Here is a 26,578-nt window from a genome sequence, read left to right as displayed (position 1 = left end):
CCTAAGCCTGTAGGAATGAGGCACCCACGCAAAACCGCCCATCATCCGGGAAATTCATTCTGGGTGTTTGTCAGAGGCGGTGATTTTGAACATCACCCCCCACCCTTTAAAAGCAGGGCCACGGAGCATGAGAATTAAACTTCTGTAATTGCCAACATGGATGCGGAGCCTGGGAGCCTGCCCAGGGCTTCCACTGGCAAGGCCGTCATGATTCATGCTCCAGCAGCGCTTGGAAGTGGGCAGAGAAGGGAACTGAGGCTCGGGGGCAGGGAGGTGGTTCTGCCCTGGAACACCGACCGGAGATGGGAGGCGACAGGCACTGGGCAAGACCCCTGCGCACCAGGCTGCGTCGCGTCCTCCGCCAGGCTGCGAGCGGCCGGCTCTCCAATCAGGCCGCGGACCCCGAGCCGCCCGGAGCTGCGCGCGAGAGTGCGCGCCCGCGTGTGCGTGTGCGTGTGCCCGGGGAAGGCTAGGGAGCTCTTGTCTTAGAAAGAGCAGGTTTCTGGAACTCACCGCCCAGGCCAGCCGGCACTCAGCCCCGTCCCGCAGGCTGCAGTCGGCCCTGGAGGGGGCGCCCTCGCCGTGCGCGCGCGCCTCGCGCCACCGCCCCGGACTCCTCCCCGGCGCCGCGCCGGCAGGTTCGCCGAGGCGGCCGCGGGCTCCGGCTCCCGGGCCCGCTCCCCCCCGGGCCGGCGGCGCTGGCCTGCCCGCCAAGCCGCCCCCGCCCGCCCGCGCCCCGCCCCGCGCGCCCGCCCCGCTGCGCAACTCTACCCAAGTTGGAAGCCGAGCCCGGGCGGCTGCACTCGCGCCGAGCGCACGGCGGCGGCGGCGGCGGAGAAGGAGGAGGCGGCGGCGGCGGCGGCGCAGCTCGGGCGAGAGAGGCAGGCAAGGCGGAGCCCGCACGGCCGAACGCGGACCGCGGGGGGCGCCCGCGCCCGGAGCAGCAGGAGGAGGACGCGCGGCGGCGCCGGCGCCCTGCCCGGGAAAGTAAAGTTGGAGCCCGAGGCTGCGCGCGGGCGCTGGGGCCCGGAGGAGCGGCGGCCCGCGCCCCGGTGCGCCCAGCCCTAGCCGGCCGGATGGGAGGCGGAGCGCCCGGGCCGCCGCCGCCGCCTGCAGCCTGCGCCCCGGCCGGGCTCCGGGGCCGCGGGGCCGCTTGGGCACGCCCGCTCGGGCGCCGCATCACCGTGGGCTCGCGGCCCGGGCGCTCCCCGTGAGCGGGGCCGAGGGCGGGGCCGGCGCGAGGACCCCGGGACCTGCCCCCCTCCCCCCTCCCCCCCGCCGCCGCCGCCGCCGCCGCCGCCGCCGCGTCGCCGCTCGCTCCGGGAGCCTCCTGCTCTGCACTTACGCGCGCGGCAGCTGCGGGGAGCCCGGCAGCCACGCTCTCCGGCGCGCCGCTCGCCCGCCGAGCCACCACGGCCGAGGGCCGGCTGCGGGGCGCCGCGGTCCCCGGCGGGCGCGCCCCAGGAGCAGGCGGCGATGCGGGCGCCGACCGGGGTTGGGGGGCGCCCGAGCTGCCGCGGCTGCGCCCCGGCTCCAGGCGGGACCGCGTAGTAGCTCGCGGGAGGACCATGGCGTCCCCGGCGCTGGCGGCGGCGCTGGCGGCGGCGGCGACGGCGGCGGCGGGCCCCAACGCGAGCGGCGCCGGCGAGGGGGGCAGCGGCGGGGCCGCCAACGCCTCGGGCGCCGCGCCGGGGGCCGCCTGGGGGCCGCCCCCGGGCCAGTACTCGGCGGGCGCCGTGGCGGGGCTGGCGGCCGTGGTGGGCTTCCTCATCGTCTTCACCGTGGTGGGCAACGTGCTGGTGGTGATCGCCGTGCTGACCAGCCGGGCGCTGCGGGCGCCGCAGAACCTCTTCCTGGTGTCGCTGGCCTCGGCCGACATCCTGGTGGCCACGCTGGTCATGCCCTTCTCGCTGGCCAACGAGCTCATGGCCTACTGGTACTTCGGGCAGGTGTGGTGCGGCGTGTACCTGGCGCTCGACGTGCTCTTCTGCACCTCGTCCATCGTGCACCTGTGCGCCATCAGCCTGGACCGCTACTGGTCGGTGACGCAGGCCGTCGAGTACAACCTGAAGCGCACACCGCGCCGCGTCAAGGCGACCATCGTGGCCGTGTGGCTCATCTCGGCTGTCATCTCCTTCCCCCCGCTCGTCTCGCTCTACCGCCAGCCCGACAGTGCCGCCTACCCGCAGTGCGGCCTCAACGACGAGACGTGGTACATCCTGTCCTCCTGCATCGGCTCCTTCTTCGCGCCCTGCCTCATCATGGGCCTGGTCTACGCGCGCATCTACCGCGTGGCCAAGCTGCGCACGCGCACGCTCAGCGAGAAGCGCGCGCCCGCGGGCCCCGACGGCGCGTCCCCGACCACGGAGAACGGGCTGGGTGCGGCAGCGGGAGCGGGCGAGAACGGGCACTGCGCGCCCCCGCGCCGCCCGTGCGCCGACGTGGATCCGGAGGAGAGCGGCGCGGCGGCCGAGCGGCGGCGGCGCCGGTGTGCCCTGCGGCGGGGCGGGCGGCGGCGGCGCGCGGGCGGCGAGGGGGGCGCGGGCGGCACGGGCGGCGCCGAGGGGCCGGCGCCGGGGCCAGGGGCGACCGATTCGGGCACGCTGGCTGCCGCGAGGTCCCCGGGGCCCGGCGGGCGCCTGTCGCGCGCCAGCTCACGCTCCGTCGAGTTCTTTCTGTCGCGCCGGCGCCGGGCGCGCAGCAGCGTGTGCCGCCGCAAGGTGGCCCAGGCGCGCGAGAAGCGCTTCACCTTCGTGCTGGCGGTGGTCATGGGCGTGTTCGTGCTCTGCTGGTTCCCCTTCTTCTTCAGCTACAGCCTGTACGGCATCTGCCGCGAGGCCTGCCAGGTGCCCGACCCGCTCTTCAAGTTCTTCTTCTGGATCGGCTACTGCAACAGCTCGCTCAACCCGGTCATCTACACCGTCTTTAACCAGGACTTCCGGCGTTCATTCAAGCACATCCTCTTCCGACGGAGGCGAAGGGGCTTCAGGCAGTGAGCTGCTCGCCCCGCCCTGCCGGGAGACCCTGGACAGCTCCGGGCGGGCGGAGGCCTGGGAAGGCGTGGCCCCGCAGGGGAAAGCAGGGGGGCAGCTTCCCCAGAGACCCGGGGATGGATTGGCCTCCAGAGCCCAGGGGAGGGTGCCGGCGGGCCGGGAGCATGGGCTGAGAGACGCAGGGTCCCTGGGGAGAGGGGAGGAGAGAGGGGCGACCCCTCTGCCTTCCCGTCTCAGCAAAGGGCTGCTTCTGGGGCTCCGGGCCTGGATCTGGCTCTGGGGGCCCTGCGAGGTGTGGCTTTGAGGTCAGGGTCTTAGCAGAAGTAAATGCAACCTCCCGAACGGGCGAGAAAGGAGTCCCCCGTTCCGCCTCCCCCCCCCCCCCCCCCCCCCAGCACACACCACCTCTGAGCAAGGGCTGACTTCCCCAGGACCTCGTGGGGGCGGCTGTCTTGGGGGAAGAAAGAGGGCACTGACAATCTTTGGTTACTGAAAGTATTTAAATGTTTGCCAAAAACGACAGCCAAAACAACCAAACTATTTTCTAAATAAACCTTTGTAATCTAAGCGTTGATGTAGCAGTCAGTCCTTAAGCCGCCAGCGTGGGGGTATCTTCCAAACCTCACCCTGCCCGACCCCCCCCCCCCCCACCAAGGGTGCAAGGAGAATCCCAGGTCTCCAGATTCCAACATCCCCTTTGCAGGAGAAGAGGGGTGTCTTTTTATTTAAACCAAAATCTTTTTCATGCATGCAAAATGTAAACTTCTTGTGCTGTAACTGGCCGAGAGGGAAAAGAAATCAAGAAACCCCCAAACTGGGTCCAAGTTCAGATCCAGGAGGAATGTCTCCATCCCCATCCCTGCCCGCCCCCCCTTCCCCCTGCATCCCGTTCCTGGCCTGGGAGCTGGTCCCCCATGGAGAGAAGCAGGGCTCTCATGATCTAAGGCCCCAGTTCTGCGCCCCCCCCCCCCCCGCCCCACCCAGTAACTTTGGGCCATGCTGTCGCCTGGGAACACTTTGTGGATTTTCCACTATGGAGGAGACATGGGTGAGCCCTGCCCAGAAGAGGGCCCCACCCACAAATGGGGCGGGGTTGAGGCCTGACAAGTCCCCAGATCCTTCCTTAGTCCATACCGGTGACCTTTACCACTTTCTCAGGGGTTTTGAACATGGAGCGATGGGGCCACCACCTGCATCGGCAGAGGAGAGGCTGGAACCTGCCCGTCCTCCTCAACCACCCCCCCCCAGCAGCCCAGCCCCTCGTCCCCTGGCCCCACCCTCCCCCCTCCCCTGCCCCAGGTGTCATACTCCACACCGAGGCTTGAGGAGGGGGCGAGAAGGAGCCAGCAGGAAGTGGAGAGGTCCTCCCCCCAGACTCTTCCAGCCCCCACCACAGAGCCTGGAGACCCCTGGCTGGTGGGGACTCATTCTGGAGACCCCTGCTGTGACCGTCCTATCCACCTGTTGCTCCTCTTGGGCCCCCCTTGGCCTTTCCATATATACCCTCCCCTGCAGAGCCCTGCCTGCACAGCCCTGCTCTCTCTTGCATCACCGCCCATCTGTCCTTGACCTGGAGTGACCGTGGGTCTGTCCCCAGGATGGGTCAGCCCCGGGTCCTGCCTTCCATTCCTGAACGCCTGTCCCCTGAGTCAAGAGCCAGGACAGGCCCCTTCCTTGGTCTGACTTGATGGGGCTGTCCCTTGGGGAGCCCTCCTCTGTAGCTGCCCCACCCCGTCACTCCAAGTTATGGGTTCTCAGGACACCCGCCTGGGAAGAACTCTCCTGGACTGCGCACACTCTCACTCGTGCGGGAGCACTTACACCCGCTACGTTTAGGCTCAGGGACAGGTGGGGAGAGAGGGGTGGTGGAAACGGCTGGCCAAGGCTGACGGGGACATCGCTGACCTCCTACCATCAGGCAGGGGCCCGACGGGCTGTCCGTGTCACAGGCCCGGCTCTGCCGCAGGACTGTGGAGCCAGCGGGGACAAACTCCTGCCCTCCCTGGGCCTCAGCACCCCTTCTGTGAAGCGGGGGAGGGGGTCGATGCCTGGCCGGCCCATCTGCGGTCCAACCCGCCGGCGGATCTGGGGGCCCTGCGAGAGGTGACCTTCCCTCGGAGACGGCTCCACGGACACGGGTACTGCTCTCGGCCTGCAGCGCCTTCTCGGTGCAGTGGGGTGACGACGCCCCCACGCAGGGCTCCTGGGGGATGCACTCCGAGTCTACGACGGGAGCGCGCAGCGTGGTGCACAGCCCAGGGAGCAATGTCAGCACACTCTGCTCCACTGGCTCCCTAATTGTGAGAATTGCACCTTCCAGGGCTGTCGCCGGGCCTGGTGCTTCATGCCCCATTCAGCCACCAGATGTTCACCACTTGATGGTAATTGCCGCCTGGAGAGACCGTCTTTTCAGCTGGATAAACGGAGACGGAGCCCGGCTTCTCACCCGGCCCAGCCGCAGGGAAACGGGCCAGTCGTCTGGCTCTGGGACTCGCTGTCTTCTTCGGTGCCGTGTGGCGGGGACACTGCTGTCTCCCTGAAGGTGCCTGTGGGCACCAGCTGCCCCAGCGCGGTCTGGGAACCGTCTCCGGGGGGATTTCTCTAACGTACAGAGCGGGGGCCCAGACCCCTGTTCAGCTGCCCAGCTCAGTCCGCCGCGTCCCGCTCCCCCACACGGCGGCTCTCCTCCCTCCCGTCGGGGCATCTCCACGTCTACTCCAGGGTGCCGAGCTCGTGGTCAACCCCGCTCCGGGGCTGAGGAAACTGAGGCCCAGGACCCGCAGGTGTAAGGGGGCGGGGCACACCGCGAACCCAGAAACGTCCAACTCCGGACCCCACGTCCTGAGCACCCGGCTCCAGTGCCTGGGGACCGCGGGCTCCTGCCTGGGCCTTGCCGCTGGAGGAGCATTTTGCACAGCCTCCTTTCTGCCCAAGGCTTCCCCGTGGGCTCTCAGGACGTTTCAGACAGAATAAGAAAAAGCATCCACAGAAAGATCGAGGAGGGCTGGGCGCTGCGTGGGCGGACCGGCCTGAACGCCCCGCGGGCCCAGCCCCAGCCCAGCCCAGCCCAGCCCGGCGCCGAGGCGGCTCTTACGAGACGCACAGAGACATACGTTTGTTCAGATTCGTTCCTGTGTTTTAATTCAATTGCTGAGCTTGGAGAAGAGGGAAAGGAAGAATAATCCAAGCAATCCATTCCAGCTCAGTATGGAATTAAAAAAAAAAAAATGACTCGAGCAGGCAGATTTAACACTCTAGAAAAGCACTCCAATCTTTGAGCTCCGCCCCCGGCTCCGGGGGTGGGGGCTGGGGGACGGGAGAAAACACGTTGCTGTGGCACTTGCTGGCGAGGAAGCCGTCCTTCCCGGCCGTGCTGGCAGCCGGCTGTATTTTTATATCACATCCGTCGGCAGGACTCAAATATTCCAGTGTGGCCTCGGAGCAAAACGCATTCGCCCGCAGGCCCATCTTGAGTGTGGCCCTCGGCCAGGCTGAGCCCCGCGCTCCTGGCCCCCCGCGGGCACGTGGCTGTCCCCGGGCGGGGACAGGCAGCCTCCCTCCACTTGCGGGGGGGGGGGGGGGGGGGGGGCCTCTGAGGGGTGGTATGCAGTCATGGGGGCTCACAGGGATGGGAGGGGGTGAGTCCCACGGTGGTGGAAGTCTGGATCCTCAGAGCTGAGGAGTTGGGGAGGCAGGGACCCAGGGGAGGGTCTCCACCCCAAGGACCCTGTGTCCCTACTCTGGGACTGCCACGAGTATCCAGGGGACCTCAAACTGCCCCCCCCCCCACCATTCCCAAGGGTCACCCTCCCGTTTGGCCAGCTGGGCTGTGGAGCGCATCACGTGCTGGTGGGGCGGAGAAGCAGGGGGCGGGGGTTGGGTTTGCTCGAGAAGGGGTCCCAGCAAAGCACCTTGGGTCCGTTCGCTGTATGACCGTCCACAAAGAGGCTGCACATCCTTTCCTGGCCGGGCTGGGGCAGGGGTGTGAAGGGCTCTGTGACCTGTAGGCGGACCACAGCGCCATGACCCCCGAAGTCGGCCCGGGAAGCAGAGTCGACCGCCAACGCCGGGCCAGAAGAGAGCCCCGGGGACCAAAAATGTGTTTCTTTCCTGCCAAAAGGATTTTCGGCTGCTCCCAGTGAAAGCCCGGGGTACAATGGGATTGTTATTGTCAAGATAAGGATCACCGTGCAGGGTGGAGTGGGAATGCCGGACCGCAAAGCCCTGGTTAAAGGTATCCTGGCTGTGAGCACAAAGTGCGGTCCGAGCTGCCCGGCGGTGATGGAGAAAAGGGAAACAGGTTGAGCACTGGCTGCTGCCAGGTTCACAGGAAAAGCTGGGCACTGGCAGGGCGGCTGCGGGGCACTACCCCGAGCCTGCCCCTCCCCGGGCCGGACCCCAGTTGCTCCGCCGGGGTGGACGCAGCTGTCCTGCATGGAAGGGCGGGCCCCGCGGCTGGGACTATGGCCACGCAGCGGCGGGCCCGCAGCCGGTACACGGGTGCCAGAGTGAGGCTGTGCGGCTGCAGACCTGACCCGGTGCAGGGGTGCAGGCTCCCACAGGCCCCCCGGCCCCCACGGCCCCAGGACAAGCCCACGCCGCTGGCAGCTGTCGGGCCGTCAGCCCCTCCACCCCTTCCCGCTTATCCCATCGCACGGCCTCAGTTTGCCTTTCCTGTGCCTTTGTGAATTCACGTCCTCTGCCAGGAGCACCTTTCCCGTCCTGACCGGAGTGCCCCTCTCATGCCCCTCACGACTCGGGCCAGGTGTCGTCTCCAGAAAGCCCTTTGGAGCCCCAGGTCCCCCAGGCTGGGCCACCACTGCGCCCTCCTCCCGGTGCAGGGAATGCAGCGTGGGAGGGGGCCTAGGGAGGGTCTGAGCTTGGGGACAGTGTCATCCTAGCCAGGTGGCCCGGCGGAGCAGGCCTCCCTCAGTGCCGCGGGGCCGTCCTTCCTCACCTGCAAAGAGGCCCCACCAGGCTTGTCCCTGGACTCCAAACCCAAGAGCCACTGTGCCGCAGTGTCCCAGGCCATCGGGACCGCGCCCTGCCAGCGGCTCTCGGGGGGCTGGGGAGGCACTTGGAGCGGGAGGCAGGTGCTCCAGGCTGGGCTCCGGACTGCGGGGGATTTTCCACTGCACGTGCACCCCGGCTGCTGAAGCCACATGTTCAAATGTTGGTGGGCGGGGGCGGGTCCCCCCCCCCCGCCCCGGCCCCACACTTAATTAGCTCTTAGCTGACTGTGCACCGTCTAGGAAAACACAAGAACCTCGGTGCAGCCTTCGCCGAGCTCCGGGTGGAAGACACCCAACGGGAGCCCAGCTCAGAAACCCTCCTCCCCTTCTACAGAAAGGCCCCGAGAGGGGAGTCGTTGAGGGTAATGACAAAAAAGAACAGACTAAGTGTGGCCCAGAGCCGGTGTCTGCCCCGTGCCCTCCGCACGCCAGCTTTGGGCAGGGCCCTCCTTGTGTCTGCTTCTCCCTGGACCCTGCCAAGTGGGGAAGGATGGTCCCATTTTACAGACAAGAAAACTGAGCTCCAGAGAGAGACTGAGTGAAGAATCACTCCCTCGAAGCCAGATGGCCTATTGGCAGGGCTCAGCGGCCACACCGAGCCCCCAACAGGCCCCCCATAGCCTTGTTAAGTGGCCTCGTGTCACGGAGGAGGAAACAGAGGCGCCGGGCGTGACGGCGACCCTCCGGCGTCCTCGGTGTCGGGCACACAGAATCGGCCTGCCGATCTCTGCTGGTCTCCGCTCTGTTCCACGGCGAGCCGCCCCGAGATTAAACGCTGAGCAGCTGAGATCAGACAGGGCCTGGGGTTTACTCATTGTTCATGTTGCTTCATTAGTTCTCATGTAACCCGCGCTCCAAAACCTCAGCCGCTCTGTAAAACGACAGGGTCCCCGTGCCTTCAGGACGCCGACAGGGGCCGGCTTTGTTTGTATCGTGTCGTCTTAGAAACGGTTCCCGATGCCGGAGCCGCTCTGAAAGATCACCCGCCCGGGGTGTAGAATGCCAAATGTTTGTCAAAACAATCCCGCTCCGTCTCCTGGCGTGCCCTGCCATCGCAAATCGAGTTTAAAGCAAATGAGCCCCTTTTCACTGGTTCCGGAGAAGCTGTTGTTCACAACCGGACGGTTGCCGCCGTGCGCAAGTGCGCAAGGCCTGAAGCGGGGGGGGGGGGGGGGGGGGGCTGACCAGGAGGTCCTGTCTCGCCGTGCTGGGCGCTCAGCAGCCCTGACCCCGGCCAGCCGGGCCCTCGCAGCCAGGGTGGGATTTGCGCACGGCCTGGCGCCTGGCACAGGGTCATGTGCCTGGGGACGGGGGACGCAGGAAAGGGCAACGGATCAATGTGCCCCGGGCGCACTCGGCCGGCCCTTCCCAGGGTCTGGTCACTCGGATGCCTTCGCGGGGGCTTCCGTAGCACAATGGGGGCCCCTTGGTGGCTCCCGGGGTGGGTTTCTCCGGCTCGCCAAGGCTGGCCGCTCAGTGTGACCTTTGGCTACCCAAGGCCCCGGTCGGGCTGAGCCGTGGGATCCTGGAGCCTGTTTCCTCGTCTGGACAGGACCCTTCCTACTCACACAGCTTCTGTGGGGACCCTGGCGACAGGGGTCGGAGAGCTGTGCTCCATGGACAGGCTGGCCCAGCTTCGGCCCCACGTGCTCTTCCAGGATGACGGCCAGCGGGCTTCGCGGGCCTTGACCGTCGAGGGAGGCGAGGGGCTTCCGGAGTCCCGGGCACAGGGTTGGGGCGGCAGGGTGGGCAGGCCTTCATCTCCAGTGGGGGACCAACCCCCTCGGCGGAGGGGAGGGACCCCTGGACAGCCTCACATGGCAGGGGCTCAGGCCAAGTCCCGGGACGGGAGGGGGTGTTCTGCCAGGCCGCTGGCCTCCCCCAGGACAGCCTGGCTCTACCCCTCATCTTGGCCTCAGACCCCACACAGAGGCCAGCACGCAGTGGGCGCTTAATACACGCTAGAAGAATCTGTTTGGGTCACCTGGGGGATCACTGCTCATGAAGGGTACTCTCCTCTCCTCCTCTTTGTTCTCAGGAGACTATGCCCCCGGTTTACTTAGAATTGTGAGTGATTGAAGCTCAAACTGTCTGGGGATCGCCTGGACCCATTTTACTGATGGGGAAGCTGAGGCTCAGAGAGGTCTGGTCGAAAGGCCGCATATCCACTCCCGGACAGAGTCAAAGCCAGGAGGTTGTCCTCCTTGCAGCTCCCCCTGCTGATTTTCCAAATAATCAGAAAAGCCACAGAGGGAAGTGCAGGGTGGGCTTGGAGGGTCAGCGTGCCTGCCCCTGCCCTGTGCCCTCTGCATCTGGGGGCACGAGGCCACGTCAGGAAGATGGAGAGAAGAGAACAGCCCTCCTTCAGGCTGGAAGAGACACACAGGCCCCATATCCCAGCCCCGGGGTCAGCTTCCCCTCCCTCTTAACGTACCTCTGATGGTGGAGAGCTCACCACCTACATGAGACAATGCGGTCCTTATAAGGACTACCCTGACTTTCCATTTGAGGTAGAAACATAGAAGGAATCTGCCTCCCTAAACTTTCAACCCCAGATGTTAGGATCCACTTCCCAGGAAACTGTTGAGGCTACCAAAAGTTAGCCAAACTCCCATATATGTCTTTCCCCCCGGCCCTTCCTTCCTTCCTTCCTTCCTTCCTTCCTTCCTTCCTTCCTTCCTCTCTCTTGCTTCCTTTCTTCCTTTTTCTCTTTCTTTCTTCTCCTCTTTCTTCCTTCCTTCCTTCCTTCATGTGCTTGTGCCCATGATCTGCCTGGCACTGGTCTGGGGAGTAGCAATGAAACCCATGGGGTTACCCCCATAAAGTCACCAGGGAGCACACAGCCTGCTGGGAACTGGGAGAGGTCATGACCCTGGGAGGAGTCGGCCTGGCTGTCAGTAGGGCTCAAACTGCTGACCAGTGGGAGTGGAAAGTGAGTAGGGTGGCCAGGAGGCCTGAGAAAGCCCTACTCTGGGGACCCCCGGGCGCCAGGGGTGAGGTCACCGAGTGTCAGGGATGGGGGTCCCCTGGGCTTCAGGGATGGGATCCTCTGTCTCAGCGATGGAGCCACCAGTGGCCTCCAGGGTGGGCCGGTTTGCTGTGAGGCCTCTGCTGTCATAGGGTTCTGGGATTCTTTGAGGCTTCTGCCGGGTTCCCCGGAGGACGCAGTGGGAGGGCAGAAGGCGGCTCCCTACCCAGCGGCACGACTTTCCCGCCTTCTCGGCGCCCCGGGTCCTTCTCCCTCCGCCCACTGGAGCGGGCTCCGAAAGCAGCCCCGGGAGCCACAGCCCCGCTGGGGGACCTGCGGGAGACGGGGGCAGGACCGGCTACGTGGCTTGTGGGCTCAGCACAACGTGCCAGCGTGGGGCCGGGCGAGGGTGGGGGAGCCCGTCTCCCCTCCCTGTGGGCCCAGGGCCCCGACGCGAGGTTCGATGAGCCGTCCCCAAGGAATCCGTCGCGACCTCCACACCCGGCCTGCCGGGCACCTGGCCGGAAGTGGGCGGGGCCTCCTCCAAGCCGCCCGTCGTCAGCGGGGGGCAGGGGTGACCTCCTCTCCGCCTGCCCTGAGGCGACGCAGCGCGCCCCACCCAGCTGGCCCGGACCCTCCCGGAGCCCCCGCCGTCCCAGCGGACTCCGCTCACCAAACAACACACGACGTCGAAGACAGTGGTTAAGAAGTGGGAGGTGCCCCAGAGCATCGACCCCTGGGCACAGCCCTGGGCAGCCCTCCGAGCTCAGACGCCGTGGGACCTCGCTGTCACCCCGCCAGGAGCATTAACCAGGCTTTTCTCTGAAAGCGGCAGAAAATCCGGATCTGACACTAATTCCAACAGGATTGTGTCTCCAACGGCTGGTTCCAGGAGGGGCCAGCACTGCTTTCTGACTCTGGCTCCCCGGCTGAGTTCACGAGGGGGCTGTCACTGGTGCACCCACGTGCTGGTCCAGCCTGCTGGCCTTGACCCGCTCGGGAAGCGCTCACTGAACACCTGCTGCGGGGCAGGGGGGGACGGGGGGGCGGGGCGTGCGGGAAAGACATGACCCTTCGAGGCCCTAAGAGCCTGCCGCGCCCCCTGTAACATCACCATGGCAAAGACAACGCACATCGATAATCATTTCTTTGCAAAACGCCTACCGAGAGCCCGCAGCCTACCGGGCACCAGGCTGGCGCACCTCTGCCCTCCTGGGTCCGCGGTCTCGTGCGGAGTAGTCAGGCAGTGGCCACAAAACCACGCGAGCAAATACAACTTTACAAATCGTGGGACCCGTGTGCCGGGGGCTTGACCCCAGGGTGAGTGGTGGGGCCAGAGGAGGTCAGCTAAAGGCGAGCAGCCTCCCCCTGGCAGGTCAGTGTGGCACACGGTCCCATCTGTGGATGGAGCAGCCGGGAATGTGCGTCCCGGGCGTGGCCCTGTGAGTGTCCTGGGGCCACGGTGACACAGGGCCGCAGCCTGGACGCTTAAACCGCAGAAATGCACTTCGTGCAGCCTGGAGGCTGGGGGTCCGGGATCCAGGTGTGGGCGGGGCCGGTTCCTCCCGGGGCCTCCCTCCTTGGTGAGTAGACACCAAGGCACGTTTTCTCCCCACGTCCTCACACGGTGTCCCCTGTGTCTCCGTCCTGACCCCCTCCTCTTATGAGCACACCGGTCAGATTGGATACAACCCATATGACCTCAGTTTCCTTAGATCCCTCTTTAAAGTCCTCATCTCCAAATACAGTCACATCCTGAGGTCCTGGGGGGTTGCAGCTTTAATGTATGAATTTGGGGGCACACGGTGCAGCCCCCGACACCCTGTCTTTTTCCCGGCCCCAGGCCCCACTGCGTGATACGTGAAGGTCCCTCTTTCTCCTGCCTCTGTTTTCCAGTCGTAGCCCAAGGACCGCCATGTGCCTGTGTCACACGGGTCACAGAGAGTCCTGGGAGGCTGGGTTCCATTGGTGGCGGCCCTGGGTCCATACCCCACGGCGGGGGGGAGGGAGGGCTGGGAGCCCGAGTGAGGCAGAGCCACGCGGCCCCACACCCATGACCCTGAGGTGACAGGAAACAGTGTTGGAGGGCGCTGGCCCTGGGCACGGGGGCGTCCGTGAGCTCTCCCGACCCCCCGGGCAGGTGCGCGGGGCTGTGGGGTCGTGGTCCACGTCCTGGCGCCTTCCGTGGCCTGCCCCACGAGGCCCCCAGACGCGTGGCGCTGGCTGTGGAGGGAGGGGCTTGCTCCGTGCACAGCTGGGCTCCACAGCCCCTGGGTGTTTTTGTTTTTTAACGTTATAACACCTTTATTTGTAGAAGCCAAAAAGCCTGGAAACAACCCCAAAGTCCCCTGGTAAGTGGAGGAGGAAACCGCCTGGGCACACCACGACTCAGCCACAGGAAGCACCCGCCGGGGATGCCGCGGAGGCGGGGGGAGCGGGTGTCCAGGTGTCACCGGCGCCAGAGAGGGCAGGCCCAAGGCTGCACCTTCCGTGGCACCAGTCCCCTGACGCGCCATTTACTAGGCTTCCTGCTTTCGAGCATTTTTGTGTTCACAGCACCGCCGAGCAGACAGAGCCTCGAGTGCCCGTGGGCCTCCTGGGCGCCAGGTGACTTCTCGGGTGCGGGCTGTGCGTCTGAAAATGGGCGAACATCAGCCGGACAGACGTGGGCCTGGCAGGGGGAGGGGGAGCGGTAAACTGTAGACGGCTCGCCCAGGACAGGGGCGATTCTCAGAGAGAGGCTCGGCGAACGCCTGGTGGAGGTGGCTGGCCAGCCACCAGGCTTGCTGATGGCAGGAGACGCTGCACCCGAGCCCAGTCCGGAGGCTTCTGGGAAGACGCCCCGGCCAGGTTGCTCGGAGCTGGGGAGGACGGACCCTCCAGGCCACCGGGGCCTCCCGTGAGGCTTGTCATTTGCTGTAATGATGGAAAACTCCCAGCCTGTCCGTGCGGGGCAGCGAGAGCCGGGCACCCTTATCGGCCGACAGGGAGCTTCTGGGTCCGGGGCATGAGGCCCTCCCCTCCCCCCGCCCCCACCAGCGGCAGGAAGCGGGGCCGCTCCCGTGGCCCCCCACAGCCGCACCAGCCAGAGTAAGGACTGGTCTCCTGCCAGGTACCCCCCTCTCCGATGGCTGAGGCTGGAACCCGGAAACCCGGAAGAAGAGCCTGAGACGACCCGTCCCCGGGCCTGGGGCTCACGTCCTGGCCGTCACCGCCCTGCTGTGGGACCTCAGCACCTCGTCCCTGTCTCGGAACGAACGTCTCCGACACCCCTGTGTCTTCCGCACCTGCCGGGTGCGGGCAGTGTAGACTCAGCATACACCCGCGCACGCCTCCCCGTGACCTGTCCCCACGAAGTCCCCCAGGCACCGAGAGGCAAAGAGGGGTCCCCGGGGCTCACTGACACGGCAGCTGGGGCTTCAACAGACCCCAGGGCGCGTGCTGCTGGTCCCTGCCTCACGGGGGAGACGGGGACAGGCACCCGGAAGCAGCAGGGGCCACCTCCCTCGTTCTCCCGGTCCCCCGGCAGGGCTGCTGACTTGGGGGCCAGGGTGGATGCCTAGCGAGGCCAGTGGCTGCTCCACAAATCTGTACCCCGGAGTCACACGCCCCCCGCTGCCCCGAGTGGGGTGTCTCAGCCAATGTGTGGTAGCTTCTATGCACACGGGCTGCAGGGAGAGTTCAGGGGCAGAGGAGCCTGGTGACCCCTTCACCCCTGGCAATCCCAGGGCACTTGGGTTTCGAGCCTATTCCGGGCCCACCTCGGGCAGCGGTGAACTCATTGCTGACCACTTACTAGGAAACAGGACTCCGGTTCAAGCCCCGGCTCAGCGAACGTCCGCTGCAGCCTTCTGATGCGCCTGCCGGCTGGGGCCCCGGGTCGATGGGGACACCAGGCAGCCACGGGTAGGAAACTCCATTCACACCCGCTTCAGACTGGCGTGGGGGGGCGGGGGTGTGACGCACCTGGGTCAGTTGAGATGTTTCCAGCTCTGTCTCTTTTCAGGCCCCACTCTGCTTGCCTGCTTTCTCCGGAGAGTCCCCGCAAGGCGGCAGGACGGCCACCGGCAGCCTCAGCGTGATGGTCTCCCCGCTCAGCAGCCCCAGGAATCGGGAGTCAGGTCACATCCCGTGCACAGCCTGGAAGTCAGGACGGGTCAGCCCCACCTGGGTGCACGGACCGAGGGTGGGAAAGGGGGTGATTCTCTACGGAACAGCCAGGTGCTCTGGGCAGGATGGTGACAGGCAGCCCGCAGAGGTGAGGCAGCCCCACGGGGGGCCCTGCTCTGCCCACCGTCTCCCTGTAGCGCCGTGGCCTCGGGGCATCGGCTCACCCGGCCTGCCCTGCTGTTGCCTCTGGATGTCCTTGCCCTGCGGACTCCCTTCCCGACCCCCACGCGCTCCACGAGGGCAGGGGTCCGAGCCCCGGGGTGGGTCACGCCCTTTCTCACGCGGCGCAAGCCCTGCCGGAGAAAGTTCTTCCCCGGACCATGCTGCTGGGTCCCCGGGCCGGGGCTGTCCTCTGCCCGGGGCCACCTCTGAGGCCTCCCCTGGAGGGACCACTCCCCAGGGCCGGACTCCTTGCTGCCAGCTCCCCACGCGGATTTTTTTCTCCTCTGGAGCTGCGACTTTGCTGGGCTCTAGGCTGGGGCTGACGTGGCCTGTCCCCGGCCTGGGAACCCCAGGATGACCCTGACACGAGCCCCCTGGCTGGGCTGCTAATGCCCGGAGACCAGGGACGGATGCTCAGCCCGGACAACAGACAGTTCCCGCTGCCAGCATCTTGGCCGTGCTGGAGACTGGGGCGGCCGTGCTCCGTCCCCCCCGCCGAGAGCAGAGCCGCCCCGCAGACTGTCAGCGGGCCACCACCCTGCCAGACTCTCCGCTCAGACACGCGGTTTCTCCCTCTCGGGTGGGGGGAAGGGGGGGGCGGAAATCTCCAGTCACGTCCTGCTGCAAAGCGGTAAACCTGTCGTCCCTAATGAACAGCTTTCATTTCGAGCGGGCTACGGAGGCGCGCAGCAGGCTGGCGTCTGCTGGCCGTCTCTCGCTTACCTGTCACGGCTCCTCTGGACCCCGACGCGCCGGGCCCAGAGCTTTTATTGTTTATTGTGGTAACACACACACCACATAAAAGGTGTCGTGTTCGCCGTTTGAAGTGCCCTGTTCGGTGGTATTAACCACGTGCACGTTCTCGGGCAAACAGCCCCACCATCCGTCCCAGCACTCAGGAAACTGAAAGTCTGTCCCCATAAACACCAGCCCCCCTACCCCCGCTCCCCTCTCCCCCGGCCCCTGGCGTCCACCACGGCAGTTTCTGTCTTTACGATCTTGGCTACTCTGGGCATATGACTCTTTGCTGTCGTCTGGAACCAAGGAAGACAGTTTAAAGAAGCCAAGATTTGTGCCGACCCGCGTGTCACAGCTGTTCCTACGATGTCCCCCCGCCAGAGGCTCCCGGGCCCTCTGGCACGCCTCCAACGACGGGGCGCTCACTATGTCCTGGAGAGGCCCACGGCTGAGACTCTCAGGGGGAAGGACGCTCTGGGGCTCAGGCCAGTGAGCTCCTGGCCCCGCTGTTCCTGATCCGGCGAGAGAGTTTGCTGAGCACCTACTGCAGGCCAGGCCTGGTGTTGGGGGCTGGCAGACCCGGGCTGGAGGCAGCGGCTGCCCTCTTGGGGGCGGGTGGCATCCCACGTGGGTGCGCAGCTGCTGGGCCGTGACCCGCTCGCGGTGGGCACCCTCCCGGGGCTCACTTCTCAGGAGGCTGCTCTGTGCTGAGCCGGAGGGGCTGGGTCACTTCGGGGCCTCCGAGAGGCACATGCGGGGAGGAATTCGACGCGTGGGAGGTGGTCTGGGGGGTATCGCTGCTGAAGGGGACGTAGCAGGTGTGGGTTGGGAGCACCCGCACATGGGGAGGGGGTGCAGGCTGACCCCAGGAGACGGAAGGAGGACAGGGTGGGCGGAGCCTCCGTGCAGAGCAGTTCGGACAAAGTCCCGGCAGCACGATGGGGGCTTGAGCGAAGCCTGCCAGCAGGGAGATACACGCGGCAGGGCTGGCTCTGGGGCCCCCGAGGGTGTCACCCAGCTCCAGGTCAGTGCTTCACGGGCACCAGCACCTCAGGGGGACCAGAGGGAGGGACCCGGGGCCACGCTTGGCAAGAGCGGGAACGAGGGACCGAGGTTCTCCACTTCACAGGAGAAGGATGGGGCTCAGGAGGGAGCGGCCCCCCTGCAGCCGGGACAGGGACACGGGAGCCGCGACCCGGCCCCTGGGCCGTGCAACGCCACGCGCGTGCACAGCTCCGAGCACTGGGCTGACTGGTGGACAGGGAGAGTCAGCACCCAGCCCCGGGGGTTGTGACTGGGCCCCTGGGCCCCCCGGCTGCGCGTTCAATGAGAAAGTGCCCCACTAAAGCGACACAGAGAGAGCTGGCCCCAGGCGGACGTGGCCCAGAGGCCCACGCGGCGGAGCGGGGGCTCCAGAAGGCTGCCCGATCCCAGGTTCTCAGGTCAACACCACCGGCCGGGCTCGTGACCACGAGGTCGGCAGGGGTGGCCTGATGGGGGAGGGGTGAGCGATACTTGGGGGCCCTCCTTCAGCCCTCAGCCCCTCTCTCCGTCTCCGCCGGCCTCTTCTCGTCAGCGGGGCCGGGCATCCTGACTCAGGGCAGGACCTGCGCAGAGGCTGATGGGGAAGCCGGGGGCCCGCTCTGTCTGGGTTGGCCGCCTGGCCACCCGCAGCCCCACGAGGGAGGGGGGCAGAGAGCTGCAGAGCCCGCTCCGTGCAGCGTGGGAGAGCTCGTCTCGTTAGCTCACGGTGGGGCACGGGGGCCGGGCGCCTGGGGCCGGGGAGGGCAGAGTCTGCGGCAGCCCCGGCGGGAGTGCCGGCCCGCAGGGCCCCTCGGGTGAGTCCAGGGGGGCAGCGCCATTCCTCTCGGGCCCCCTCCCGGAGCAGCCACAGAAATGAGCAGTGAAAGCTTTTTTGTTACCTTCCCAGCCCGCACAAAATCAATACATTCTGGAACCGTGAGAACAGCTGACCTTTGAATTTCTAGCAAACCTTCAAAGCAGAAGTTGGTTTGGGCCCCGGCTCAGAGCTGGGGGCCAGTCTGGAGGCGCTGGGAAGGCCCCGGCTCCAGGGTGCAGCTGAGGCAGGGAAGCGAGGGGCAGGGATTCCAGAAGGTGCGGAGACGGGCCCGTGAGCGGAGTTACCTCTCCGAGGCGCGGATATGCCTCTGCTCCTCCTCCCCTGCCGGAAGGTCTCTGGCAGCTGCAGACACGCAGCATCGCAGGCTTTACAGATGGGGAAACTGAGGCCCAGGGAAGAGGAGGGGCGGGGGCCTGACTCCCAGCACCCTCTGCTTTGCCCGCCCAGACCCTGCCCCGGCTTCCTGCCTGGGCTGTCCCCGCTGGAATGCGGGTCACTGTGGACCCGGTGGCATTGACTTGTGCCGGGGGACCCAGGTCAGTGATTGATCGATTTCCCACAATGCTCCAGGTCATGCTAGCCACCGGGGAGGACGCTGGAGACAGCCGTGGTCTCTGAGAGCTCAGCATCTTGGGGGGGCGGGGGGGGGGCACGTAAACACAGACACAACAGAGCAGGGCTCCGGGGGAGTGACGGGGGGACCTGATAGGGCAGCCCAGCCAGGGAGCTGTCCATCTACAACCCTGGATCTACAGAGAACCCTACATGGGCGTCTGGGTGCCTGGAGACTGGTTCTTTTTATTTATTTATTTTTAATAGGCTTCATGCCCACTCTGGGGCTTGAACTCATGACCCCGAGATCAAGAGTCACATGCTCAACCCACCGAGGCAGCCAGGCGCCCCTGGAGACTGGTTCTACTTGGGGGCTCAGCCGAGGCTTACTAGAAAAGGCAACATTTGGCCTGAATTTTGAAAAACGTGGGAGCTGTCTCTGGAATACACGGAAGGTGAGGGGCCCGCAGAGGAGCCCTAAGTGTGACCCACCTGCTCTGGGACCCAGCAGCCCACGCACGGAGCCTAGACCTCGATCCCTGGGTCCTGGGGGGACGTGGTGTGCACTTTGCTGGCAGCTGTGCGGGCCGAGGGTCCAGACCAGGATGGGGAGGGAGGAGGCTGGAGTGGGGGCCCCGTGGGACACCAGCACAGTCCTGTGACATCTGTGGTGTCGATTCGGGACCCACTGGATAGGAGTGAGGGGATCGGATGTGCGTTCCAGGTGGTCCAGAAGCTTCCCGTCCAGTGGAAGGAGAGGGCAGGGCTGGGGGCAGGGTGGCGGCCGGGAGGGCCCGCAGAAGAGGTGGGCGGGGCTGCATTTGGGGCGGGTTCGCTCCATACCACCCCACGCGCTTGAGGTAAAGTCAGGTGCCGGCTCTGTGTCCCCACCAGGCCTAGCCCTGCCCCTCCTGGCTGGTGGCCCTTTAGGTGTGACTCAGCAGGAGGAGCAGACTGCCAGGCTTGGGCCCCGCCCACCACTCCTGGCACCAGTGTGTGGTGGCCTTAGGCTGGGCTCCCCCACGGCAGGCCAGGAGGTGAGGGCTCAGTGAGCACCCCCTGGAAGGGTGGGTGGAGGAGGGGTGAGGAGGGAGGAAGGACAGGGCTTCTGGGTCTCCCAGGGGAGGGCCACTGGGGAGCCTGGAGAACATGCCTGCCAGCACCCCAGTCAGAGGCCACATGGAGCACCGTGGGGGACACGCGGGCGGGGCGGGGGGGGGGACACGCCGGGGGGGGGGGGCACACCGGAGGCGGGGGATGTGCCATGGGAGACACACGGCCGGGAGCCCTGAAGGGAGGGAAACTGCGCACGGTGGAGGCTCTCAGCACGTTGTGTAGACAACAGAGGTTTCAGGCCCGGGTTGGGTGCCTGGGGAGGGTCTGGGCTGCTGTCCAGGGCCCTGCTGGGCCTGTCATGTGGCCGGAGAGCAGGGCAGCTGCACTGGGTACAGTCCCCGCCCTCGAGTAGTGAGAGAGGCAGGTCTGGCCTCCGAGGGCGCAGCGGGGCTGGTCCGGGAGGACGTCGCTGGCCTGACTCCTGTCTCCAGGAGAGCAACAGACGTGAAACCACCTGAGAACTGTCCCATGGACGGTGTCCCCGCCGCGTGTGGGGCCAGACACGCCCGAGGCTCTGCAGAGGGAAAGACGTGGGCTGCCAGGCCGCAGGGGATATGGGTGGGGCAATGCGGTGGGACCCCGCGGGCCCGTCCACCCTGCCCAGGTCTCCCGCAGCAGGGTGAACGCTGTCCCCCAGATTTGTACCCACCCGGGACCTCAGAGGGTGGCCTTATTTGGAAACCGGGTCTTTGCAGATGTGACTCACCAGGATGAGGACATGCTGTGGCAGGGAGGGCCCTAATCCAGTGACGGTGTCTGTAAGAGGAGGGACACAGACAGACACGGGGTGGGGGGGGCACGTGACCACAGAGGACAGACGGAGGATGTGGCCCAGAGCCCAGGAGCGCCTGCAGCCGCGGGAGCCCGAAGAGGCGGCAAGGACCCTCCCCGGCGGCCTCTGGAGGGAGCCGGGTCCTGGGACACCTTGATTTCAGACTTCCGGCCTTGGGACTCTGAGAGACTCAGGTCCCTCCCCTCCCGCCTTCTCCTGTGACGGGGACCAGATCCCCACACCTGCACTCTGGGGTGTGCCCAGCAGCACCCCTCGCCCTCAGCACCACCCCAGGGTTGTCCCTGCTCCCAGGCCCTGCCGCCACCCTCCTGGGGCGTTCAGACCTGCTCCCAGCTCACGGCTTGTCCCCACGTCCCCACCCATTGGCCTTCCCTGCCTTTCCAGACCTCTCCCTCTGCCTATTCTGGAAATCTCCCCTAGACCGATGACTCTGGGTGAGTTCAGGTCACGGGGCCCTCGTGGCTGCATCTCCAACCTTCTCTGGAAGGTTCCTCGTCAAAGATGATGCAACACTCCCCATGTTCCTCCTCCCCCGCTGCCCCTGCACACGGGGCCGTCTACGCCTGTGACCACACGCGAAGCCCTGCCGGAGCCCCTCCCCTCCCAGGAGGACCTCCGCCCCCCCAGTCCCCGTGGCCACCCGAGGGCCTTGACCTTCCCGCTTATGTTTTCCGAGAAAGGAGAAGCCTCAGCCTGACTTCCCGCCCCACCTGGACCAGGGTGCGCTGTCTCCCTCTCTGCTGTGCCAGCCCCTGGGGAGCCGTCACCCCCATGTGCCCACCGGGCTCCCCCTGAAGACGGCGGATTCGGGTGCAGGCCAGCTCCGGGGCGCCCGGCCCTGGTTGCCACTCACCTCCCAGGGGCGGGAACAGACGCAGCGGCCCCGCCCCTGCCCGACCGGCCCCGCCGCTGCCCTCTTTGCCGTCCTGCTTCTTCTGGTAGCAAATGTCCTCGAAGGGGGTGTCCGAGCCCGCTGTCCCCTTCATGTCCCTCAAGCTCTCCTCCATGTGCCACGCCGAACATCGCTTCCGGCCCCCCAGCTGGCTTGCCCCCCTCCCCCTCCCCTGCCCGGCCTCTGGACACCCCCCCCCCCCCCCCCGCCACTTGCTGGCTCCTCCTGCTGGTATGGGGCCCTGCTCCCCTGAGCCTCTCACTGCACCGAGGGCCCTGCACCTCTCCCCCTGAACCACCTCCGGACGCCCGTCCCCTGCCTTTTGGGGCACCCCCCGCAGGTTAGGTCCCAAACCTTCCCCTCGGTTCCCCTCCCCACCCCCCCCACCCCCGCACATGGCGTCCCCTGCCCCTGCACGTGGCGTCCCTGCCCCCGATCGTGGTGTCCACTGTCCCCGGAAGTGGCATCCTCGCCCCCGCACATGGTATTCCCTGCCCCCCGCTCATGGCGTCCCCGCCCCTGCTCATGGCGTCCCCTGCCCCCACAAATGGCATCCCCGCCCCCGGACATGGTGTCCCCGCCCCCGCACGTGGCGTCCCCGCCCCCGCTCATGGCGTCCCCTGCCCCCACACGTAGCGTCCCCACCCCTGCACGTGGCGTCCCTGTCCCCGCACGTGGCATCCTTGCCCCCGCTCATGGTGTCCCTTGTCCCCACAAATGGCGTCCCCGCCCCCGGACATGGTGTCCCCGCCCCCGCACACAAAGCCTTAGCGTCTTCTTCGCCCGTTTTCTCCACCGCCAGCCCTGGTTCTGACAGTGACTGGAGGGGACAGTGGAGGGTTTGCCAATGGGTCCGGGTGGGGTTGGGAGCAGCGGGGACACGGAGTGCCCCCGCAGGAGTGCTGGCAGGTGGGGGACCCTGTCGGGAGGAGGGGGCCGGCAGGTGCAGGAGCTGTCAGCAAGGGGTTGCAGCCTGGGGGGCCCCCCAGGTGCTTCGTGTGGGGGCTCAGCCGAAGGAGACACGGGGGTCCCTAAGCGGCACCACAGCTCAGCGGCCACACAAATCTGCTGACCGGCTGACCCTTGTGGGGTCAGCTCCCCGAGGTCGGGAGACAGGATGAGCTTGCTCATGTCACCTGGGGAGGGGTCCCAGACCCTGACTCCAAAGCCGGGGACTCCCCACCACCTGTAAAGTGCCTGTCCGCGAACGGAGTGGACCCCAGTTACAGGGGAAGAAGAGCGAAGCCCCAGCGCCATCAACTGACCTCCCCCCGCCCCCAATGGGTGTGAGGCGGCTCAGCCCCCACGGCAGCCGAGCCCCTGGCCCGTCTGGACCTCGGAGCCTCAGAACAAGCCTCTCTGAGCAGCCCCGCGCTGCTTCTGGGCCGGTGGGGTGGGGGACGGCTCTTCCTCGGACGTCCTGCCCCTACGGCGTGCCCAGGGGACGAGATGTGACAGGTGCAGGCGGACACCAGATCAGAGGGGGTCTGAAGGCGCGTGCGTGTCTGTCCAGGGTGCTCGGGTGCGACACGCGTGCGTGCCGGTGTGCCATGGGGCGTGCCCGTGGACGCCAGTGCGCGTTCTGACGCGGACGTGCGGATAGAGCACGTCGTCAGGCGACGTATCCAGAAACGAGACGCAGGCTGCGTTGTGAGCTTCTCTTTTCTGGAAAAAACTAAAACAAACGGCGCTTTGCTCTGGCAGACCGCAGAGTGCTTGCCTCGCCCGCGTTGCTGCGGGGACCTCGTTACCTTCCCCGGCCCGGCCAGACGGCCAGACGCACCCCCTCTGCCGGCCCGTCCTGAGTCCCGGACACGGGGCGTCCACGGGCCCGGGTCGGGGTCCCCAGTCCTGCCTCCCGGCTCCTTCCCTCTCCCTGCTCTCCCTCCTCGGCTCCTGCGTATTGAAACTCGGGAGGCGCAGCTGGGCCTTTCGGGAGGTGAAAAGGCCCAGAGGAACCTGGTCCCTCTGTCCCTAACCCTTCACAGCAGTAAAAGTCGGTCAAAATTAGGGTCGTGCAGCCGTGTCGGGAGAGGATGCAGGCCGGGGGTGTGCAACGGGGTTCTAACCCCACACCGAGGCATCAGAGGCTGCGTTTGGGGTCCGTGGGGTAGATGAGCGCGGTCGACCAGTGGCGTCTGCCGCAGGCAGGCGTAGGACGTGGCGGCACGGCTTGAGCCGGGCGTCGTGGGCTTGGCCACGAGGGACCAGGGCTGCTGTTACCGGGGCCTCCCTGCCGCCCCCTGTGCCTGCAGTGTCAGCGTAGAGCTCACTCCGCCCGCAAAGCCATCCCTCGAACTGGTGGCCGCCGCCTCCCCCACCCCGTGCCCGCCAGGTGCCGGCACCCCGGACTCCCTCTGCACCGTGTGCGCCCCACACCCTGCTGGCCGGGGCCCTGCGGGCACGTCCGAGGAGTCTGGCACCAAACAGGGGCTGAGCTGGCAGACAGATCCCGGCGAGCAAGGCAGGAGCGCCCCGGGCTGGACTCAGCCTGGAAAGGGGGGAGGGGCCGCTACCGCCCCCACCAAGCCACACGGATCGTTGGCTTCCCAGGGACAGAGGGGGCGCTTGGCTTGTCTCCAGATCCACACAACTTCCTTTCGCCCCACATCAGCCTTTCCAGGGTTGTCACCGTGTCCGTTTCGTGCAACCGTGCCTGGCAGAGCGGAGCTGTGCCCCCTGCCCGGGCGCCCCCTCCGGGTTCAACACACAGCACGCTGCGCGTCTCCAAGTCCGGGGGACACGTCTGCGCGACGCTGCCCCCGAAGTAGCCACTGTGGTGCAGACCTGGTCGCCCAGCCACCCCGACCGGGCAGGGCGGAGAGGTGCTCCAGGGACAGCCGCTCTTAGCCGCGTGGGGAGCGCTGGGGCACCATCTCCTCCGGGCGGTGCGAAAGGGGACCTACAGCAGAACCGGGTAGTTCCCTCGCTGGGGGTGGGTGCCGGGATGGAGAGGAGACGGCTTTCGCCTCCCACGGCCGGCCCCGCATCTAGAATATGCCTGGGAAGGCGGGACCGGGTCGTCACAAATTACTGGAGTATTTCCAGCCGTTTTAAAAAAACAATGTCCGACCAAGCAGATTACAGGGGAAGAATGTTAAGAGAGATGAAAAGAGGCATCGTGATTGTAAATCACTTTATAACGTTTCAGGGGCCACTTCAGCAAGAAAACATTACGGTCCTAAATGTGTATGTGCCTAATAACAAAGCTTAAAAAGAAACACAGCAACAGCCGATAGAAGTAATTGAAGGAACAAAAGAGCCACAACACGATCTGAGACTTCAACACCCTTCTGTCCGTAATTGATAGAACAAGTACACAGAGCGTCCGCGGAGACACAGAAGCCTTGAACAGCCCCAGCAACCAGGCTGACCTGGCTGACGTTACAGACTCTCCGGGCGACAACAGCAGAATGTGAATTCTTCTCGAGTGTCGGAGAACAAGGACCGTGATAGTCCAGATTCTGGATCATTAATCAAGTGTCAATACTTCAAAATTATACAAAGTATGTTCTCTGACCACAGTGGAATGAAATCAAACAGAAAAATATCTGAAACATTCCCAAGTGTCTGGAAGCCAAATAATACATTTCTAAATAACCCATGGGTTGAGGGAAAACATTAGGGAGGGAAATTAGAAGGTATTTTTAACAGAATGGAAATAAAACACACCATATTAAAACTTGTGGAATATTGCTAAAGCAGTGATCAGAGGGAAATTTGAATTTTTAAAAAATTCTAATTTATTTTTGAAGGAGAGAGAGAGAGAGAGAGACAGAGTGTGAGCAGGGGAGGGGCAGAGAGAGAGGGAGACACAGAATCCGAAGCAGAATCCTTTCAATAAAAAACGAAAACAAAAACAATTCTACACAAACTCGTCAAGGAATAAAAGACGAATAACACTTCTCAATTAATCCTTTGAGGCCAGTATTACCCTGATACCAAAATCAGACAAAACCAGTCCAAGGAAAGATAACTATAGGTCAATGTCTCTCATTAACATCGATGCAAACTTGTTCTACCAACATTTTAGCAAGATGAGTCCAGTGATCCAGAAATGGTATAATACATCATGACCCCGTGGGTTTTATTTCAGGAATACAAGGTTGGTTCAACACACACGCAAAATCAACCAACATAAATCACTCTATTAACAGGCTATAAAAGGAAACACATGATCATCTTAATAGATGCAGAAAAGGCATTTGACAAAATCCAACATCATTGCTGATTTCACACAAAAAAAGCTCTTGGGGCACCTGGGGGCTCAGTCACTTGAGTATCTGACTTCAGCTCAGGTCATGATCTCTCGGTCTGTGGCTTCGGAGCCTGGAACCTGCTTCAGATTCTCTCTGCCCCTCCTCCACTCATTCTCTCTCTCTCTCTCTCTCTCTCCTTCTCAAAAAGAAATAAATGTTAAAAAAAATTGTTTTAAAGCCTCTCAGTAATTAGGGATTGGGGGATTTCCACAACCCAGGGAAGAGCTTTTGTGAAAAGTCCAAGCTAACCTCATGCTCACTGGTGGAGACTGAGTGCTCCCCCCTCCCCAACCCCATGAGCAGGAAGAGGGCAGGGTAAACCCTCAGGACTACAATTTTTTTTTATTTTGTTTTTCACGTTCATTTATTATTGAGAGACAGAGCATGAGCAGGGTAGAGGCAGAGAGAGAGGGGGAGACACAGAATCGGAAGCAGACTCCAGGCTTCGAGCTGTCGGCACAGAGCCCCACGTGGGGCTCGAACCCACAAACTATGAGACCATGACCTGAACCGAAGTTGGACGCTCCACAGACAGCCCCTCGCACGCCCCTCACGACTACAGATTTTTGAAAAGACTGCTGTTTTTATTGCTGCAATTGCTGTCGTGGTTCAGACCAAACAGGCTGGCCACCCCGTGGAGTCCTCTCTCCTCCCGCCCGCCTTCTGCGGCCGGCCCCCTGCCCCACTCCTGCTCCAGGCCCGGCGACCTTCCTCAGCTCTCAGACTCCCCAGTTGCCTCCGATGAACAGAGTCTAACTCCGGCTCTTCTGTTAAATTGATCCAACATTCCTAGATATTTCAGAGTTGCTTCCGCAACTAGGTTGTGCGTTCTTCAAAGGGAGCACAGCAGAGAGAGGCCCGACGATGACCAATCTTGCGGTTCCTTAGAATACTGAACCCACAGGCGGGCCACCTCTGGCCTCTGAGGCTGTGGTCATGCTCCTGGGCTTTGAGACGCGTGAGCCTTCCCGACGGGGGCTTGGAAGGGCTGCTGAGCAGGGACACGAGGGTGGGAGTGGGGACGGGTTGGGGGGTGGGGGATCGTGGACCACCGACGGTCAG

General features: G+C 64.9%; 1 protein-coding gene across 1 annotated transcript; it reads left to right on the top strand.

Moving 5' to 3' along the window:
- Positions 1-1,433: 1,433 nt before the first annotated feature.
- On the top strand, positions 1,434-3,560 carry ADRA2C (adrenoceptor alpha 2C). Its single transcript, XM_086705550.1, has one exon. It carries the CDS (start codon positions 1,569-1,571, stop codon positions 2,994-2,996), a length of 1,428 nt encoding a protein of 475 aa, XP_086561676.1. The 5' UTR covers positions 1,434-1,568; the 3' UTR covers positions 2,997-3,560.
- The last annotated feature ends 23,018 nt before the right edge of the window (positions 3,561-26,578 follow it).

The sequence above is a fragment of the Puma concolor genome, chromosome B1 (assembly GCF_028749965.1).
Source record: "Puma concolor isolate L17-30 chromosome B1, mPumCon1.1.hap2, whole genome shotgun sequence".
Taxonomy (NCBI): Eukaryota; Metazoa; Chordata; class Mammalia; order Carnivora; family Felidae; genus Puma; species Puma concolor.
The sequence above is the reverse complement of the archived record's forward strand: the minus strand, read 5'-3'. Positions and strand labels throughout refer to the sequence as shown.

Bases quoted from the DNA above. Each gene is read 5' to 3' on its own strand.
- ADRA2C (XM_086705550.1), top strand. From the start codon at position 1,569: ATGGCGTCCCCGGCGCTGGCGGCGGCGCTGGCGGCGGCGGCGACGGCG.